Source organism: Gorilla gorilla, chromosome 4 (genome assembly GCF_029281585.2).
Source record: "Gorilla gorilla gorilla isolate KB3781 chromosome 4, NHGRI_mGorGor1-v2.1_pri, whole genome shotgun sequence".
Classification (NCBI taxonomy): domain Eukaryota; kingdom Metazoa; phylum Chordata; class Mammalia; order Primates; family Hominidae; genus Gorilla; species Gorilla gorilla.
Genome location: NC_073228.2, coordinates 79,917,493 through 79,935,729, shown reverse-complemented (window position 1 = coordinate 79,935,729; position 18,237 = coordinate 79,917,493). Strand labels below are relative to the sequence as shown.

At 35.7% G+C, this 18,237-nt stretch overlaps 1 protein-coding gene across 1 annotated transcript in view; it reads left to right on the top strand.

Moving 5' to 3' along the window:
• Positions 1–18,237, top strand: part of LOC109026769 (coiled-coil domain-containing protein 144A-like) — an 88,847-nt gene that overhangs the window by 36,372 nt on the left and 34,238 nt on the right. The window contains 4 exon segments of the mRNA XM_055385930.2: positions 2,011–2,224; positions 6,334–6,517; positions 7,072–7,200; positions 9,221–10,165. Of these exon segments, the coding sequence (XP_055241905.2) occupies positions 2,011–2,224; positions 6,334–6,517; positions 7,072–7,200; positions 9,221–10,165 (1,472 nt within the window).

Genomic DNA, 18,237 nt, shown 5'->3' with positions numbered 1-18,237 from the left:
CCTTTTTATCCAGTTTGACAATCTGCCTTTTAATTGAGATTTTTAGGCCAGTTCCATTTATAATGTGCTTATTGATACAGTGAAATTTGTCTGTCATCAAGCTGTTTGATTTCCATTGGTCCCCCCAGTTCTTTGTTCTCTTCTTTTTCTGCTTTCTTCTCAGTTAGTCCAGTAATTTTTATGATTTATTTTTATCTCCCTTTTATGGCTTATTAGCGGTAACTATTTTTTTCTATCTTAGCAGTTGCACTACAATTTATAGTATATGATTTTAACATCACAGTCCATCTTCAAAAAATATTATGGCATATCATATATGGCATAAGAAAATTATGAATGAAAACCCAAACATTGTATATTCTCACTTGTAAGTGAGAGCTATGCTATGAGGATGCAGGGGCATAAAAATGATACAATGGAGGTTGGGGACTTGTGGGGAAAGAGTGGGAGGGGGGTGAGGGATAAAAGACTACGGATTGGATCCAGTGTATGCTGCTTGGGTGATGGGTGCACCAAAATCTCAGAAACCACCACTAAAGAACTTATTCATGTAACCAAGGACCACCTGTTAACCCAAAAGCTATTGAAATTTTTTAAAAAAGAAAATTGGAATAGTATACTTTCATTTCCTCTCTCCCAGCCAGATACTTCTGGATTTGTAGGATTATAGTTTTCTTTACATTTAGAAAGTTTTGGCCATTCTTTTTTTATTTTTCTGTCTCTCTTTTTCCCTCTTTGGGGACTTATTCCTGCTTGAAGTTTTCTCATAGTTCACTGATGTCTCAAATTTATGAATCTTTCCTTTGGTGATGTCTAATCTGTGTTCACTTCCATCCATTTTAGCTTTCATTCCTGACATTGTAATTTGAATCTCTACAAGTGTAGTTTGCTTTAAAGAAAAATCTTCCATGCCTCTGCCTGTCTGCTTGAGCTTAATTTTAATATACAGTTGAGTTCCATATGAACAGCTTGATCTTTCTGATCTTGCTTTTATGATTTGGTCTAATTTCCTGCTCCTGAGGCAAGATCTTTGTGATGACTCTATTCATTGCCATGCGAAGTCTGAGTTTTCCCAGCATCACTCATGGGAATGGACACTCTTTTTGGCACATCGTGAACACCAGACATGTTTCTTTCCAGTGTTTTTTAGATGTTTTTTTCCCCTTGATCTGGGGCGGTTTTCTGGCACACATGCGCTGTTTGTTACTCTGCTAGATACCCAGGAGGTATTTTTGCAAATCTTCAGTGTTCTTTCCCTGTACTCTGTCTCCTTTCCGGTGTTCTGTTTCGTGATCTCTGTCTGCCTTGGCTTTACCAGACTCTCAGCTTCATCATCTCATCTCAGGGAATCTGGTGGACTCTATGTCAGTTTTTTCTCTCTGTGCGGTAGCCTGGAAACTCCGTGAAGGCAGGGAGCTGGAGTGTTGGATGAATTTCCTTTGTTTCCTGTCTTACGGGGATCATTGTCTTCATTACCTGAAGTCCACTGCCTGGTAAATCATTGTATAATATATTTTGTCTGTTTTCTTTTTGGTTGTTTCAGGCAAGAAGGTAAATCAGTACTTGCTGTCCATTGTGGCCAGAAGCAGATTCCAGCAGAGCTTCAGCACCTGCTGTTGACTGGCAAGAATGCTTTTCTACCCCTTTGCTTAACTGCTTCCTTCTCACCCTTCATTTCTCAGTGTAGCCATCTCTTCCTCAGGGAAATCTTCCCTGGGCCCATTATAGATCACATTCTTCTGTGTGATCATAGAACTCTGTTTTCTTACACCATATATCTGAATTTATAATTGTCATTTTTGTTGTGTTTGTTCCTCACTTCACTTAAGGCTAAATGAGAGTAGAGGTCTTATCTGTTTTATCTGCAGAGCTTAGTAGAATGTCTCCCACTTTGTAGGCACTCAGTGCATATTTGTTCAATGTATGAAGGAGACAATGTTAAAAATGCACAGTTTTTTAATACCTAAAAGTACTCATATATTTTATTTCTACCTTTTCTCCCTGACACAGATTCTGCTAGCCTACCAAGAATCCAAGACACATTTTGTTTGTGTGAACACTTACTGAAACTTAAGAATAATCACTGTGACCAACTTACAGTAAAACTTAAACAAATGGAAAATATGGTCAGTGTACTACAAAATGAGCTATCTGAAACAAAAAAGACAAAATTACAGTTAGAACTTCAAAAAATTGAATGGGAGAAAGAGCTGTACGATTTGAGGTATGATGTTCTAGTTCTAAAGAAATATTTATACTAAAGACAATATATCAGAATTTTTGTAACTGCTGACTTACCTTCTGCAGATTAATGGGGGAGAAACCTTTTTGGTCTTGAGGAATATGAAATTCTTGGAAATAATAAAACAAATTATTAACTGTGAACTCTTCTAATAAATAAATGTATATTCTTTGCAATCTAAATGGCCATATAGAAGTCCACCATATAAAATCTTGTTATTCATTTAACAAATTGTAATTTGGGTTTTAAAATTATCTTGTATTTATAATTAATGATGTAAGGAACATCTTTTATTGTTACTATTATTTGTAGACACAGGGTCTCTGTGCCTGGGACTGGAGTTCACTGGTGTGATCATACCTCCCTGCAGCCTTGAACTCCATCCTCCTGCCTCAGCGTCCTAAGTAGTTGGGACTCCAGGTGCACATTCTCATGCTTGGCTAACTTTTTAAGTGTTTTGTAGAGACGGGGTATCACTATGTTGCTCAGGATGATCTCCAATTCCCAACCTCAAGCATTCCTTCTGCAAAATTGGCCTCCCAAATCATTAGTATGACAGACATGAGCCATCATGCCCAGCCCAGAACATTTTTTATATAAATGTTTTTCTACATTCCTAAACTGTTTGCTTTGAATAAATTCTCCAATATAGAATTATTGGTTGAAATATAGGAACTTTTTAAAAAGACCTTTGATCAACATTTCTTAATTTTTCACAAGAATGTTTGTGTTAATTTATAGTTCAAGCAACAGAGCATGAACTGGTCACTTTTCTAAACCCAAAGTAATTTTCAAAAAATTTATACAGTTTTATTCTTTTTGAAAACTTTTTTTTTAATTTCATAGCTTTAGGTATACAAGTGGTTTTTGGTTAAATGGATGAATTGTATGGTGGTGAAGTCTGGGATTTTAGTGTGCCTATCACCCGAGTAGTACACATTGTACCTCAGTAGGTAGTTTCTCATCCCTCATCCTCCTCCCACACTCTCCCACTTCTGATTCTCCGATGTCCATTATACTACTCTGTCTGCATTTGTGCACCCATAGCTTAACTCCCTATTATGAGTGAGAATGTGGTTTTATTTGGCTTTCCATTCCTGAGTTAGTTCACTTAGAATAATGGCCTCCAGTCCCTTCCAAGTTGCTGCAAAAGACATTATTTCATTCTTCTTATGGCTGAGTAGTACTCCATGACATATATATACCACATATTATTTATTCCATTCATTGGTTGATGGACACTTAGGTTGATTCCGTATCTTTGCAATTGTGAAATGTGCTGCAATAGACATATGTTTGCAGGTGTTTTTTTTGATATAATGATTTCTTTTCCTTTGGGTAGATACCCAGTAGGGGATTGTTGGATTGAATGGTAGCTCTATTTTAGTTGTTTGAGAAATCTGTCTACTGTTTTTCATAGAGGTTGTACTAATTTACATTTCCACCAGCAGTGTATAAGCATTTCCTTTTCACCACAGCTGCACCAACATCTATTGTTTTTTGACTTTTTAATAATGAGCATTCTGGCTGGAGTAAGGTGATATCTCCTTGTTGTTTTAGTTTGTATTTCCGTGAATATTAGTGCTGTTGAGCATTTTTAAATATGTTTGTTGGCCATTTGTGCATCTTCTTTTGAAAAATGTCTGTTCATGTCATTTGTGTACTTTTTGATGGGATTATTTGCATTTTCTTGCTGATTTGTTTGTCCTTTGTCAGATGCATAGTTTGCAAATATTTTCTCCTATGCTGTAGGTTCTCTTACTCTGATGATTATTTCTTTTGCTGTGCAGAAGCCTTTTCTTTTCTTTTCTTTTTTTTTGAGGCAGAGTTTCACTCTTGTTGCCCAGGCTGGAGTATAATGGCGTGATCTCGGCTCATGGCTACCTCTGCCTCCTGGGTTCAAGCTATTCTCCTGCCTCAGCCTCCTGAGTAGCTGTGATTAAAGGCATTGCCACCACACCTGGCTAATTTTGTATTTTTAGTAAGACAAGGTTTCTCCATGTTGGTCAGGCTGGTCTTGAACTCCCGACCTCAGGTGATTCTCCCACCTTGGCCTCCATGTCACTGCACTCCAGCCTGGGTGACAGAGCGAGACTCTGTCTCAAAAAAAAAAAAAAAAAAATATATATATATATATATATGGGTTTTTGGTTAAATGGATGAATTGTATGGTGGTGAACTCTGGGATTTTAGTGTGCCCATCACCTGAGTAGTACACATTGTACCTCAGTAGGTAGTTTCCCATATATATATATATATATATATATATATATATATATATATATACACATTTTTTTTTTTTTTTGGTAGAGATGAGGTCTCATTATGTTGCCCAGGCTGGTCTCAAACTTCTGGGCTCAAGTCATTCTCCTGCCTTAGCCTCCCAAAGTACCGGGATTACAGATGTGAGCCACATGTTAGGCCTAATCCATCTTGAGTTAGTTTTTATATATGGTGAGAGATAGGGATCCAGTTTCATTCTTCTACATGTGGCTATTCAATTTTCCCAACACCATTTATTGAATAGGGTGTTCTTTGCCCAGTTTATGTCTTTGTACGCTTTGTGAAAGGTCAGTTGGTTATACATATTTGGCTTCATTTCTAGGTTCTCTATTCTGTTCCATTGGTCTATGTATGTACTTTTATACAAGTACCATGCTGTTTTGGTTACTTTAGCCTTGTCATATGGTTTTAGATCTTGTAATGTGATGTCTCTGGCTTCGTTCTTTTTCCTTGGGATTGCTTTGGCTATTCAGGCTCGTTTTTGATTCCCTGTGAATTTTAGGGGTACTTTCTCTAATTCTGTGAAGAATGACAGTGGTATGTTAATAGGAATTGCATGGAATCTGTAGATTGCTTTGGTTAATATGATCATTTTCACTATATTGATTCTTCTAATCTATGAACATAGGGCATATTTCCATTTGTTTGTGTCATCTATGATTTCCTTCAGCAGTGCTTTCTAATTCTCCTTTTAGAGATCTTTCACCTCCTTGGTTAAGTATATTCCTAGGTTTTTGTTGTTGTTGTTGTTGTTGCAGCTGTTATAAAAGGGATTAGGTTCTTGATTAGATTCTCACCTTGGTCATTCTTGATGTTTACTAGTGCTACTGATTTGTGTACATTGATTTTGTAACATGAGACTTTTACTGATTTCATTGATTAAATCTAGGAGTCTTTAGGGTTTTCTAAGCTAAAACAGAGATAGTTTGACTTTGTCTTCTCCAATTTGGATGCCCTTTATTTATTTCTCTTACCTGATTGCTCTGGCTAGGACTTCCCAGTTTTATTCTAAATATGCACGAAATAAGTAAAATGGACAGTAATTGATGATTATTTTATTCCATATCTCTCATATGCAGATAAAATTAATTCCAAATTCATTGTTGAAACACATATTATCCTTTACTTTTAAACTAAATATTAGATCCTGTCTTGTTCCAAAAAGGGATTTTAAAATTGGTGATGAAATACTTAAGAATCAAGAAGATAAGTTGAAAGTGTTACCCAAAAGAGAAACATAAAAAGGATGGGGCAACAGTTATAGACAGCTTAGGCTAGTCTTGGATTATAGTAATCTGCAGATACATGTTGTGTGAATGACATCTGAAGGTGTTATCTTACACTGTAAATCATTTTTATGACTACACATACACTATTTCATGAAGATGAAAATGCATTTCTAGTGAATTTCTAAACTTGTTTGTAAACAGTAACTTCTTTTAAATTAGCTAACTCTAAATGATCTGTTCTAATTAATTTTCAACTTGTATAACGTGAAAAAGAAGTAATTTTCAACTTATAACTTTACTGAAAAATTTCAAATATGCTTTTCCATAATATTTGCCAGGGTTACTAGTAACAGAAACTTACCAGTTAATGGAATATTTCTTTCCTCACTACCTCTCAAATATATATGTCCCTTGGAAGAGATCGAAGTGAGAAATTAAAAACATGAGAACTAGAAAGGAAACAAGAGCATACGAGTTTTTATGAGGATAATAAACCCACATGGGAAGAGCCAGATCACAGAATAAACTTTTTTATTTTTTAACAAAACACATTTTAATGTAATCCATGTTTAACTGCAGACTTGCCTTAAAACAAGAAAATGAGGAGAAAAGAAATGCCGATATGTTGTATAATAAAGGTAGTGAACAGTTAAGAATAAAAGAAGAGGAGTGTGGGAAAGTGGTTGAAACAAAGCAACAACTTAAATGGAATCTGAGAAGACTTGCTAAGGAATTGAGGACAGTAAGAAATAACTTGGATCTGGTAAATTAATCTTTGGTGTAAACTTCATTTTTCTAACTTTATGTTTCATCGGTATTACTTATAATTTTTTGGCTTCATGTATATCATTTAGGTTTAAAATAAACCAAAACTGTTATTTCCTCTTAAGAATGAACTATGACATTTATAGATAAAATTATTTACTGTAAACCTTGTCATCTAATAGATACTCAGTCTGTGTTTTTAGAGTGGAGGATAAGTTGAGTTTAATCACTAATATAGCTGTTCATTTACACATTTTTTATGTTAAAATACAGGCTAAATAGCTTTGAAACTATAAGGACACTAGTTAAATGTTTTGAAAGAAATTTTATTTCACAATGCTGTATCTTCCCATAGTTAAGAACTGTTTTTCCTCTTTGACAGATTTAGCTGTCATGTATGCAATTAAGATTTGAGTGATTCTTGAGGGATAAAAGTTCTTGTGTTTTAACAGGCTACTTCTTTTTAACCGTTTTATAAGAGAGGCTCTGCTCTTAACCTTTTAGATTTTCTTTTTCAGTGCTATTAGACCAAAACCTCCGTGTTATCTCTAGGTTGTGCAGGAGAGAAACGATGCCCAGAAGCAACTTTCTGAAGAACAGGATGCCAGAATATTACAAGATCAGATTCTGACGAGTAAACAAAAGGAACTAGAAATGGCTCAAAAGAAAATGAATTCTGAGGTATTTTCTTTAGTCATTTTCAAATATATTTTTGTATGTGAATATATTTTTAAAAAACAACTCTGTGCAACTTGGAAAGTACAATGGATTTTTGAACTACACACACACACACACATGTACACATTTGGGGGTGGTGATGGTGGTTCTGGCATTTTTGGCTCATTGAATAAAGTCATGTTCTTAATTCAACTCCATTTGTTTGCAAGAGTCAAGTAGTGACATTCACAGTGGCCTTATCCAAAGGAGAAACATTTGTTATTTTTCATAGAATTAATGATCTTTCCACAATCTCAAAATCCTTGCTACTAACAACAGACGTTCTAGTTTTCAGACATTATTTCATCTTCCTAATATATTAATGGAGAGGTTAGATTATTATTTCCACTTGCAGTAAGGATGAAATGTATAGCCAGTTCAGAGGCCGTACTTCAGATGCCATTTCCCTTACTTTTGAGGAGAGTAACAGTTTGCTCCAAGTAGCGTCTCATTTCAGTGCAAAGAGCTTTGAAAACAATGATATGCCATAATATAAACTTGGTGATAATTTATTGGTAAGTGTTTTTTCTTAGAAAAATAGTTCAGTGTGTGGGAGACTGAGGCGGGTGGATCACGAGGTCAGGAGATCAAGACCATCCTGGCTAACATGGTGAAACCTCATCTCTACTAAAAATACAAAAAAAATTAGCCAGGCGTGGTGGTGGGAACCTGTAGTCCCAGCTACTCGGGAGGCTGAGGCAGGAGAATGGCATGAACCCTGGGTGGCGGAGCTTGCAGTCAGCCGAAATTGGGCCACTGCCCTCCAGCCTGGGTGACAGTGCGAGACTCCGTCTCAAAAAAAAAAAAAAAAAGAAAAGAAAAATAGTTCAGTGTATTTCACCTTGTTTCATGCTTATTTCTGTTTCAGACATTATAAAGAGGAAACGTAAGTTATTGTAATAACGGATAATCTCATGATTTTCTAAGAAAAGCTCTGTAACTTCTTTTTTTACCACTGGTGTTTTGAAATAAGCCTCTTTTATATTTATATATTTACAACACAAGTAATTGTGGTTTGGTGGAAGAGCACTAGAAGTAAAGTAAGGGGACCTAGGGAAAATCCTGCAACTTGCATATTTTTTGACCTTTCCTTTCAGAATTGTGATATAATTGAGTTCAGTGATACATGTACAAGTGCTTGGTACAAGGCCAGGTGCAGCGGCTCACGCCTGTAATCCCAGCACTTTGGGAGGCCGTGGTGGGTGGATCACTTGAGCCCAGGAGTTCCAGACCAGCCTGGGCAGCATGGCGAAACCCCATCTCTACAAAAAGTACAAATAAATTTAGCTGCGTGTGGGGGTGTGTGCCTCTAGTTCAGCTACCCAGGAGGCTGAAGTGGGAGGATCACCTGAGCCCGGGAGGCCAAGGCTACAGTGAGTCTTGAATGCGTCACTGCCCTCTAACCTGAGTGATGGAGTGGAGACCCTATCTCGGAAAAAAAAAAAAAAAGCCTAATATAATGCTTAGATTTAGCATTTATGAATAAATGTAATTCTTATATAACTGATGAGAAAAATTTTAGAAAAATAAATAGCTATAGAATATTCTCAGGAAAAAAAGAACTTAAAGAACGTTGGAACATTTCCTCTGTCCAGATATATGCAAAGCTACAGCTTTTACTATAGGGTGGTGTATAGGTTAGATGTCAGAGTGTAAAGCCAATTTTTTAATGTAGTCAAATTTATTAATCTTTAATGCCTTTGAGTTTGTTGTAATTTGGAGACCGTCTTTTCCAATTCTGAGATGCTTAAAAATTCTCTAGTTATTTATGTTCTACATTCATGGATTCATTGTCTTCAAATAAACTTATGAAGTTTTGGGAATTTATGCTCTATGAGGTTTGAAGTTTCGATAGAATATTTTTTTCCAGTTGGATATCCACTTATGGCAATCTTTTCATTGTATACATGTATAGGTTATTTAATTTCAGAGAAAATCATAATCTGTCATTTTATTGAGTGCTACTGAATGTTTCCTTTCTTAGATTTCTCATAGGCATCAGAAAGAAAAGGATCTCTTTCATGAAAATTGCATGTTGCAGGAAGAAATTGCCTTGCTGAGACTGGAAATAGATACAATAAAAAATAAGAACAAGCAAAAGGAAAAGAAATATTTTGAGGACATTGAGGTTGTGAAAGAAAAGAATGATAACCTTCAAAAAATTATAAAACTAAATGAGGAAACATTAACCGAAACAATACTCCAGTACAGTGGACAGCTGAACAATCTGACAGCTGAGAACAAAATACTCAATTCTGAACTGGAGAATGGGAAACAGAACCAAGAAAGACTAGAAATAGAAATGGAATCATACCGTTGTAGACTGGCTGCTGCTGTACGTGACTGTGATCAAAGTCAGACAGCAAGAGACCTAAAACTTGATTGCCAGAGAACAAGACAAGAGTGGGTTCGTTTACATGACAAAATGAAGGTTGATATGTCTGGCCTACAAGCTAAGAATGAGATTCTTTCTGAAAAACTTTCTAATGCTGAAAGTAAAATTAACAGCCTACAAATTCAGCTCTATAACACAAGAGATGCTCTTGGAAGAGAGAGTTTGATTTTGGAACGTGTGCAAAGAGACCTCAGCCAAACACAGTGTCAGAAGAAAGAAACTGAACAAATGTACCAAAGCAAACTGAAGAAATACATTGCCAAGCAGGAATCTGTAGAGGAGAGATTATCTCAACTACAAAGTGAAAATATGTTGCTTCGACAGCAACTGGATGATGCTCACAAGAAAGCTAACAGTCAAGAAAAGACAATCAGTACTATCCAAGACCAGTTTCATTCTGCTGCCAAAAATCTTCAAGCTGAGAGTGAAAAGCAGATTCTTTCACTACAAGAGAAGAACAAGGAGCTGATGGATGAATATAATCATTTAAAAGAAAGAATGGATCAATGTGAGAAAGAGAAAGCAGGAAGAAAAGTAAGTATTAAGAAAGATAAAATATTTTTCAACCTTCCTGAAAGAAAATGTAAAGTAATATTTGGTTATGGCTAAATGTTGTATCTAGTTGAATATAAAATGTATAGATCATAAATGTATTTGCTGTATCAGCCTAGAAATGTACCAGTGAAAAAGAAGTTAAACCTGAAAGATGCTTTACTTTGCATAAAGAAATTGTGTCACCTATGAAATTTTAAGTTCAGTTACAGTGTTAATAGGTACAGACTAATACTCATGATGTAGTCTTATGCTGCTGAAATGACCATTGCAATGCCTTTATGTGGCCATGTTTTAATACCATGATGAAGCAGATAAACAGAAATGCTCATACCTGACATGAGTATTTTGAAATTAAGATTCAGTGGGGAGGGTTGCTTTGACCGTTAATTCCAGATTTCCCAGGTGAACTGAAGTATACTGCTGTATCTCATAATACTTTTCCTTCAGTAATTTTGTAATATATTTAAGTTGGTGTAATTTTATTTTTATTCATATCAATTTGACTTAAATCTGAGACGATTTCAGTCTCAAATTACTTGTTATGACCTCTCAATTCTTTAAAGGCATTTACTTTTTTTTTTTTTTGAGATGGAATCTTGCTCTGTAAGTTTAGTATTTTTAGTAGAGACGGAGTTTTGCCATGTTGGCAAGGCTGGTCTCGAACTCCTGACCTCAGGTGATCCGCCCGCCTTGGCCTCCCAAAGTGCTGGGATTACAGGCGTGAGCCACTGTGCCCGGCCTAAAGGCATTTACTTTTTATTAAATCATAATTTGGGACAGATGTGAATTTCAGCAAAGCCATGTTACATTTAATCTTACCACTGGTATTTATAATTTACTTTGAATGTTTTTACAAAGAATTTGCTCATAATTTTCATTTCAAGGCTCACTGCCTGTCATTCGGATATAACTTTGATAGTACAAAGGTAACTGTGGCTATCTGTGATTTATTTGTTTGGCATTGAGTCCCATTTTCAAACTAATCAGAAGTGGCAGGATTCACATATAGCAGGAATGGACTGAATCGGTGAGACAGTTGTAGGAGCTGAGATCAGGAGGGAGGTAGAGGCCAGGTTACCTAGGGCCTCAAAGGCCATTGGAATTTTACTTGTATTGTGAGATAGGAATCTTTTAGAAGGATCTGAGCAGGCAATTGAATATGCAAGGAACTCTGAGGTTGATTTGAGCTTCTAATAAAAAACAGGGAAAACATTTTACCAGTGTGGGATGTACCACCAGCAGCCCCACCCACGTATCAAATTCTTTTTGAGACTTCAGTAGGTTGTTAAGCACTGCAGATGTTTCAGGGAAGAGTGAGTAGTGGGCTGAATCTATTGCCTAAGTTAACAGAAAACCGATTTGGCAGGAAGATAACACCTTCTTTGTCCTTAACTAAATTCAGTAATAAACAAGAATGTGTGCACATGAGGAAAAGAAGGCGAATCATATATGTGTTGATGTTTTTCAAAGTATATAAGTTAGAGTTAAATCTTACTACCATAATTTAATAATAAGGTGATTTATAAATCAGTAACAAAAAATACCTTCACAGGTAGTTATGAGAGAATTCCAACAAGAATGGACCGATCTCCTAAAACAACAACCTACGTCAGAGGCTACCTCACGTTGTCACATTAATTTAGATGAGACACAGGATTCAAAGAAGAAATTGGGTCAAATCAGAAGTGAAGTATGTATGAAACATAACATGTCAACAGTTAATCTATAGGTGGTGAAATAATGTCAGATGTTTTAGGATACTGATTGCAGTGGATAGCTTTCTTTTGTATTTTTATTATAATTCATTTTATTACAATTTAATTATCTTTATAATACACTTGTTTCTTAACATCTGGCTTTCATTCTGTCCTTTTCTCCTCATAAGTACATACATTTTAAAAATAAGGATCATTTCCAAAGATCCTTAGGAAAATTGGGAATTATTCAGTATTCCTCACAGAAGTTGAGAGGCTTTTTTTTTTCCTGTGAAGTAGTATTTTTTTAGTGATTTCTCTATTGCCATGGTGAGGCAAGCCAGATTAAATTATAGGATAATGTTTAATAGAATGTTCCAGAAAATTGTCTTATTTCTTATCTTTACTTTTGTGAATGGGTACAGAATCTGTGTATATTTATTTCATGAATTTCAGGATAACTGGTACAGAAAGGCCATAGTACTGTTCTCCAAAATGCAAATGTTTTAATTTACAAACTACTTGAAATTTTAGGTACTTCCTTTATTTTCCTTTCATTTTAAATATATTGTGCTTTTTTACAAATCATGTATAGTATGTACATCCAAAGTAGAGAATTAAGAGATATATCTAGATTCTACCACTGAATTTTTAAAAACAAGTTTACTGAGAGAGAATTCTCATACCATACAGTTTACCCATCGAACGTGTACAATTCATGGTCTCTTAATATATTCACAGAGTTGCATAACCATCACCATCATCAATTGTAGGACATTTTCATGACCCTGAAAAGAATCAGCAATCTATTTTGTTTCTATAGATTAGCCCATTCTGGACACCACGTATCAGTTGGATCACACAATGTGTGGTGGTCTTTTGTGACTGGCTTCTTCTACTTAGCATAACATTTTTAAGGTTCATTGTGTTGTAACATGTATCAGTATTTAATTTCATCTTATTGCTGAGTAATTTTCCACTGTATGGACATACCACTAATTTATTTAGCCATTCATCAGTTGATGGACCTTTGGGTTGTTTCCATGTTTTGGCTATTATTAATCATGCTGCTGTGAACTTTTATTTACAAGTTTTTGTGTTTGTATATGTATTCCTTTCTCTTGGGTATATACATATGAGTTGAATTTCTGGGTCATATGGTAACACTATGCTTAACCTTTTGAGGAGCTGCCAGTCTGCTTTCCAAAGTGGTTGCACCATTTTACATTCCCATCAGCATTGTATGAGGGTTCTAATTTCTCCACATCCTTGCCAACATTTTTCATATTTTTGATTGAAAAAAGGATTCCAACCTAGAGGTATGAAGTGGTACCTCATTGTGGTTTTGATTCACATTTCCCTAATGATGAATGACTTTAAGCCTCTTTTTATGTGCTTATGAGCCACTTGTCTATCTTCTCTGGAGAAATATCTGTTCAAATCTTTTGCCCACATTAAAATTGGGTTGTCCTAAATTTCTGAATTTTAAGAGTTCTTCATATACCCTAGGTGTAAGTCCCTTATCAGATATGTTTCCAAATATTTTCAATGGCTTTCCTTTTTATTTTCTTTTTTATGATTTATTATGTTTTTAAAATTTATATAATTTTAAATTGTAGAGAGAAGGTCTCACTATGTTGTCCAGGCTGGTTTTGAACTCCTGAGCTCAAGCAATCCTCCCACCTCGGCCTCCCAAGTGTTGGGATTATAGGTGTAAGCCGCCATGCCCAGCCTCCTTTTCACTTTCTTGATGGTCTCTGTTCAAGCACAGAAGTTTCACATTTTGATGAAGTCCAGTTAATTGTTTTGTTTGTTTGTTTTGCAGTCACAAAGATTTATGGCTATGTTTTCTTCTAGGAATTTTATAGTTTTAGTTCTTACATTTAGCAGTTCTATTTTGTTACTTTTAGATATGACATTTGGTGAAGTCCACCTTTATTCTTTTGCATGTGGATATACCGTTTTCCCAGAACCATTTGTTGAAAAATCTATTCATTTCTCATTTAATTTTTTTTACACCCTTGTTGAAAATCAGTTGACCATAAAAGTGTGGGTTTGTTTTTGGATTCTCAGTTCTAATATATTGAGCTATGTCTATCCTTATGCCAGTAGCAAATCACATTTTAGGAAAATTCGTTTTCAGTCCTGTTGCTTATTACCAGTTGTCTTATGTAAGAATAGAAATTCAAGTAGCAGAATGTCTTTAATTTCACTTTTTGCTTCTTGAAGGAGTGTATGGCCAGCTTATGCCTTGCTGACTCCATGACATGATGAGAGTCAGGCTTACGAAGACAGATCCCATTAATTTTTTTTCTCCAGTCATACCTTTTTTCTCTCACCCAGTGCCTCTCTCTTCATTCCCATTTCCATCAAATCTTGGTCACAGGATATGCTGACTCTGTCTACTATTTACTGCATTATGTTTTTATTAACTCATTGTAAGTCATAGAGTCATGTGTAGATTTTAACTATCTATGAAGGGCAAGATTAAGTCTAGGCTGTCATCTTTCCTCATTGGAAATTGAGCTAATTCATCATGTTGCAGCTTACAGTTACATACTCTTTTGACCCAGCACCTGGTTCTCTTGTACACTCCCGGAGCTGAATCCTCTTCTTGGCACAGATACTACATTCTCAGAAACCAGAGTTCCCTGCATTTACCTCCTTTTGCTTAAATAGAGATGCATAGCTATGCTTTTATAGTTCAATACATAATTCATTGAATAAATACTTCAACCCATTCAAAGAACAACTTCCAGGAGTGCAGCAACTGGAAATCAGGTCATGTCCAGGCATTTATCAGAAACAAATGGTTGAATTAGTTGTATGAATTTCAAAATTTCAGAGCCAATTTGTATGATATGGAGAAGCATTTTGATACAACATAAAGATGAGATGCTCTTCCCTTCTCCATACAAATGAGCTTGAAGTAAGGTAAAGGGGAAATTGCATTTAATAGCTTAACACTCAAAGGACACTACATTTTTACTTCTGAGATTGTTAAAACTGATTCCATAATATTTTGTTAATTTTCTCACTGAGGAAATGGAAATTAAGATTGAATCCTAGATTGATTAATAAATATCCAAAGCTGCTTATCACTTTTAGAATTTCAGTTCATTGAAATCAGGTACAATGTCTGATTTTTGGTTATTAATCAAATATTTCTGGTTTTTTCAACTTTATGCTTCAAATTATATATCTCCTTCCTTCTTCATCTTCCTTATTTCATAACTCGGGGGACAAATTCTAAAAGCCTCACTGGCATAGTCATCAGAATTTGTAATCGAAAGGAACTTTTTCTAAACTTCCTCTGCAGTAGTTCTTACATCCTTCTCCTGGTTGTCTGCTGCTTCCCATTAGAGTTGTTTGTCATTAATAAATTAACCTCAACATTTTTTAGATCTTACTTTAAAGGAGATTAATTTCTTCTGGGTATGTTATTCTATTTCTTGTTGTCTCCTTGTTTAAATTTATTTTTCTGGTTATTTTTTCCTAACAAATTACCCAAAGTTGAGTGGCTAAGAACAACATTCGTTTAGTTCACCAATCTGTGGCTTGGGAAAACCTTGGCCGGGACAGCTTGTCTCTGCTCCCTTCAGCTTCACTTGGGATAAATCAAAGGCTGAGGGACTGGAATCATCTGAAGGTTTGTTCACTAAGATGTCTGTTGCTGATGGTGGCTATTGGTTGGAACTTTAGCTGGGGCAGGTTGCCCAAATATCTACATTGGAACTCCTAGGCTCTCTTTGTGGCCTAAGCTTCCTCACAACACGGGGGCTGGGGTCCAAGGGTGAGCAGTCTGCGGTAGAGAGCCTCTTCTAACTTAATGTTGGAAGCCACATGGTTATCACTTTTAACACTTTCTGTTCATTAGAAGCAAGTCACTAAGTTTCACCCATAGTCTATATATAGGATGAATGATTTTGCTTTTATTTTTATTGATGTATTTTTTTTTTAGACATGGTGTCTTATTATGTTACCCAGGCCGGCCTTGACCTCCATGGCTCAAGAATTCTTCCTGCCTCTGCCTCCCAAGTAGCTGAGACCACAGGAATGTGACACCACACCTGGCTTCCTTTGATTTTTTGTGGACCTGTATAATTGTACATATTTATGGTATACACAGTGATATTTTGATATGTGTAAACAATGTATAATGGTCAAATCAGGCTAATTAATATATTCCATCACCTCAAACATTTACCATTTCTTTGTGTTGTGAACTTTCAAAATCCTCTCCTCTAGCTTTTTAAATATTAGCTAGCCAAGCCAGGTGTAGTGGCACACACCTGTAATCCCAGCTGTTTGGGAGGCTGAGGCAGGAGAATGGCTTGAACCCCGGAGGCGGAGATTGCAGTGAGCTGAGATTGTACCACTGCACGCCAAGCCTGGGTGACAGAGCAAGACTCTGTCTCAAAAAAAAAAAAAAAATTAGTTAACCATATTCACCCTATAATGCAACAGAACACTAGAATTCATTCCTCCTATGTAACTGTAATCTTGTATCCATTAACCAGCCTCTCCCCATCTTCTACTCCCCTTTACCTTTCTCAGCCTCTAATACCCACAGTTCTACTCTCTACTTCCGTGAACTTTTTTTTAAATTTTAGCTCCCACATGAGTGAAAACATGCAGTAGTTATTTTTCTGTGCTTGAATTATTTCACTTAGTGTCACTTAATGTCCTCATCCATGCTGTAAATGACATGATTTTATTCTTTTTTTATGGCTGAATAGTATTCCACTGTGGACATATACCACATTTTCTTTACTCATCAACCACATTGATCTGTCGATGAACATTTAGGTTGATTCTGTATCTTGGTTGTTGTGAATAGCGCTGCAATCAACATGGGAATACTGGTATCCCTTTGATATGCTGATTTTCTTTCTTTTGGATAAATACTTAGTAGTGGGATTGTTGGATCATATGACACTTCTATTTTTAGCTTTTTAAGAAACTTCCATGGTTATACTAGTTTACGTTCCCTCCACGAGTGCATAAGAGTTTTCTTTTTCTCTCCAACCTCGCCAGGATTTTTTACTTCTGGTTTCTTTGTTTTTTGTTTTTTGATTTTTTTGATAGTAGCCATTCTGTGGTGAGACGATATCTTATTTGGGATTTTGTTTTCATTTTCCTGTTAGTGATGTTGAGTACTTTTCCATACATTTGTGGACATTCATATGTCTTCTTTTTAGAAATGTCTGTTTAAATTCTTTGTCCACATTTCAAGGGGGATTATTAACAATTTTTACTGTTGAGTTGTTTGAGTTCCTGGCATATTCTAGATATTAGACCTTTCTCAGATGAATAGATTTGTAAATATTTTCTCCCAGTCTACAATTGTTGGTTGTTTCCTTCACTTTGTTGATTGTTTCCTTTGCTGTGAAGAAACCTAATTTTAATATAGCTTTACTTATGTATTTTTGTTTTTATACCTGTGCTTTTTTTTGCATATGCCCGTGATAACTTAGCTATAAAATCTTTGCCTTGACCAATGTCCTGAAGCATTTTCCATATATTTTCTTGTAGTAGTTTTATAATTTTGGATCTCATGTTTAAGTCTTTAATCTATTTTGAGTTGATTTTTGTATATGGTGAAAGATAGGGACCTGGTTTCATTCTTCTTTTTACAGATACCCACTTTTCCCAGCCCCATTTGTTGAAGAGAGGGTTCTTTCCCCAATGTATGTTTTTGATACTTTTGTTGAAAATCAGGTGTCTGTAAATATGTGGATTTATTTCTGCGTTCTCTATTCTGTTACATTGGTTTAATTTTCTATTTTTATACCAAGACCTTGCTCTTTTGGTTACTGTAACCTTGTAATATATTTTGAAGTCAGGTGGAGTGATGCCTCCAGCTCTGTTCTTTTCCCTCAGGCTTGGCTTGTATAGTCTAGCTTTTTTGCAGTTCCATATGAATTTTAGGATTGTTTTTTCCATTTCTGTGAAGAATGTTATTGGTGTTTTTTTGTTGCAAGTTATAAAGGGCATTTTATTTTTATCTTATTCTTTCTCTTTCTTAACTTGCAGATTCAGGGAGTACATGTGCCGGTTTGTTACACAGGTATATTGCATAATGCTTAGGTTTAGGGTGCAGTTGAACCTATCACCCAGGTAATGAGCATAGTACCTGGCATGTCATTTTTCAACCATTGTCCAACCCAGTCCCCCTTCTTATAGTCCCCACTGTCTATTGCTCCCATCTTTATGTCCATGTGTACCCAATGTTTAGCTCCCACTTATAAGTGAGAACATGTAGTATTTGGTTTTCTGTTTCTGCATCAGTTTGCTTAGGATAATGGCCTCCAGCTGCATCCATGTTGCTGCAAAGGGCAGTATTTTGTTCTTTTT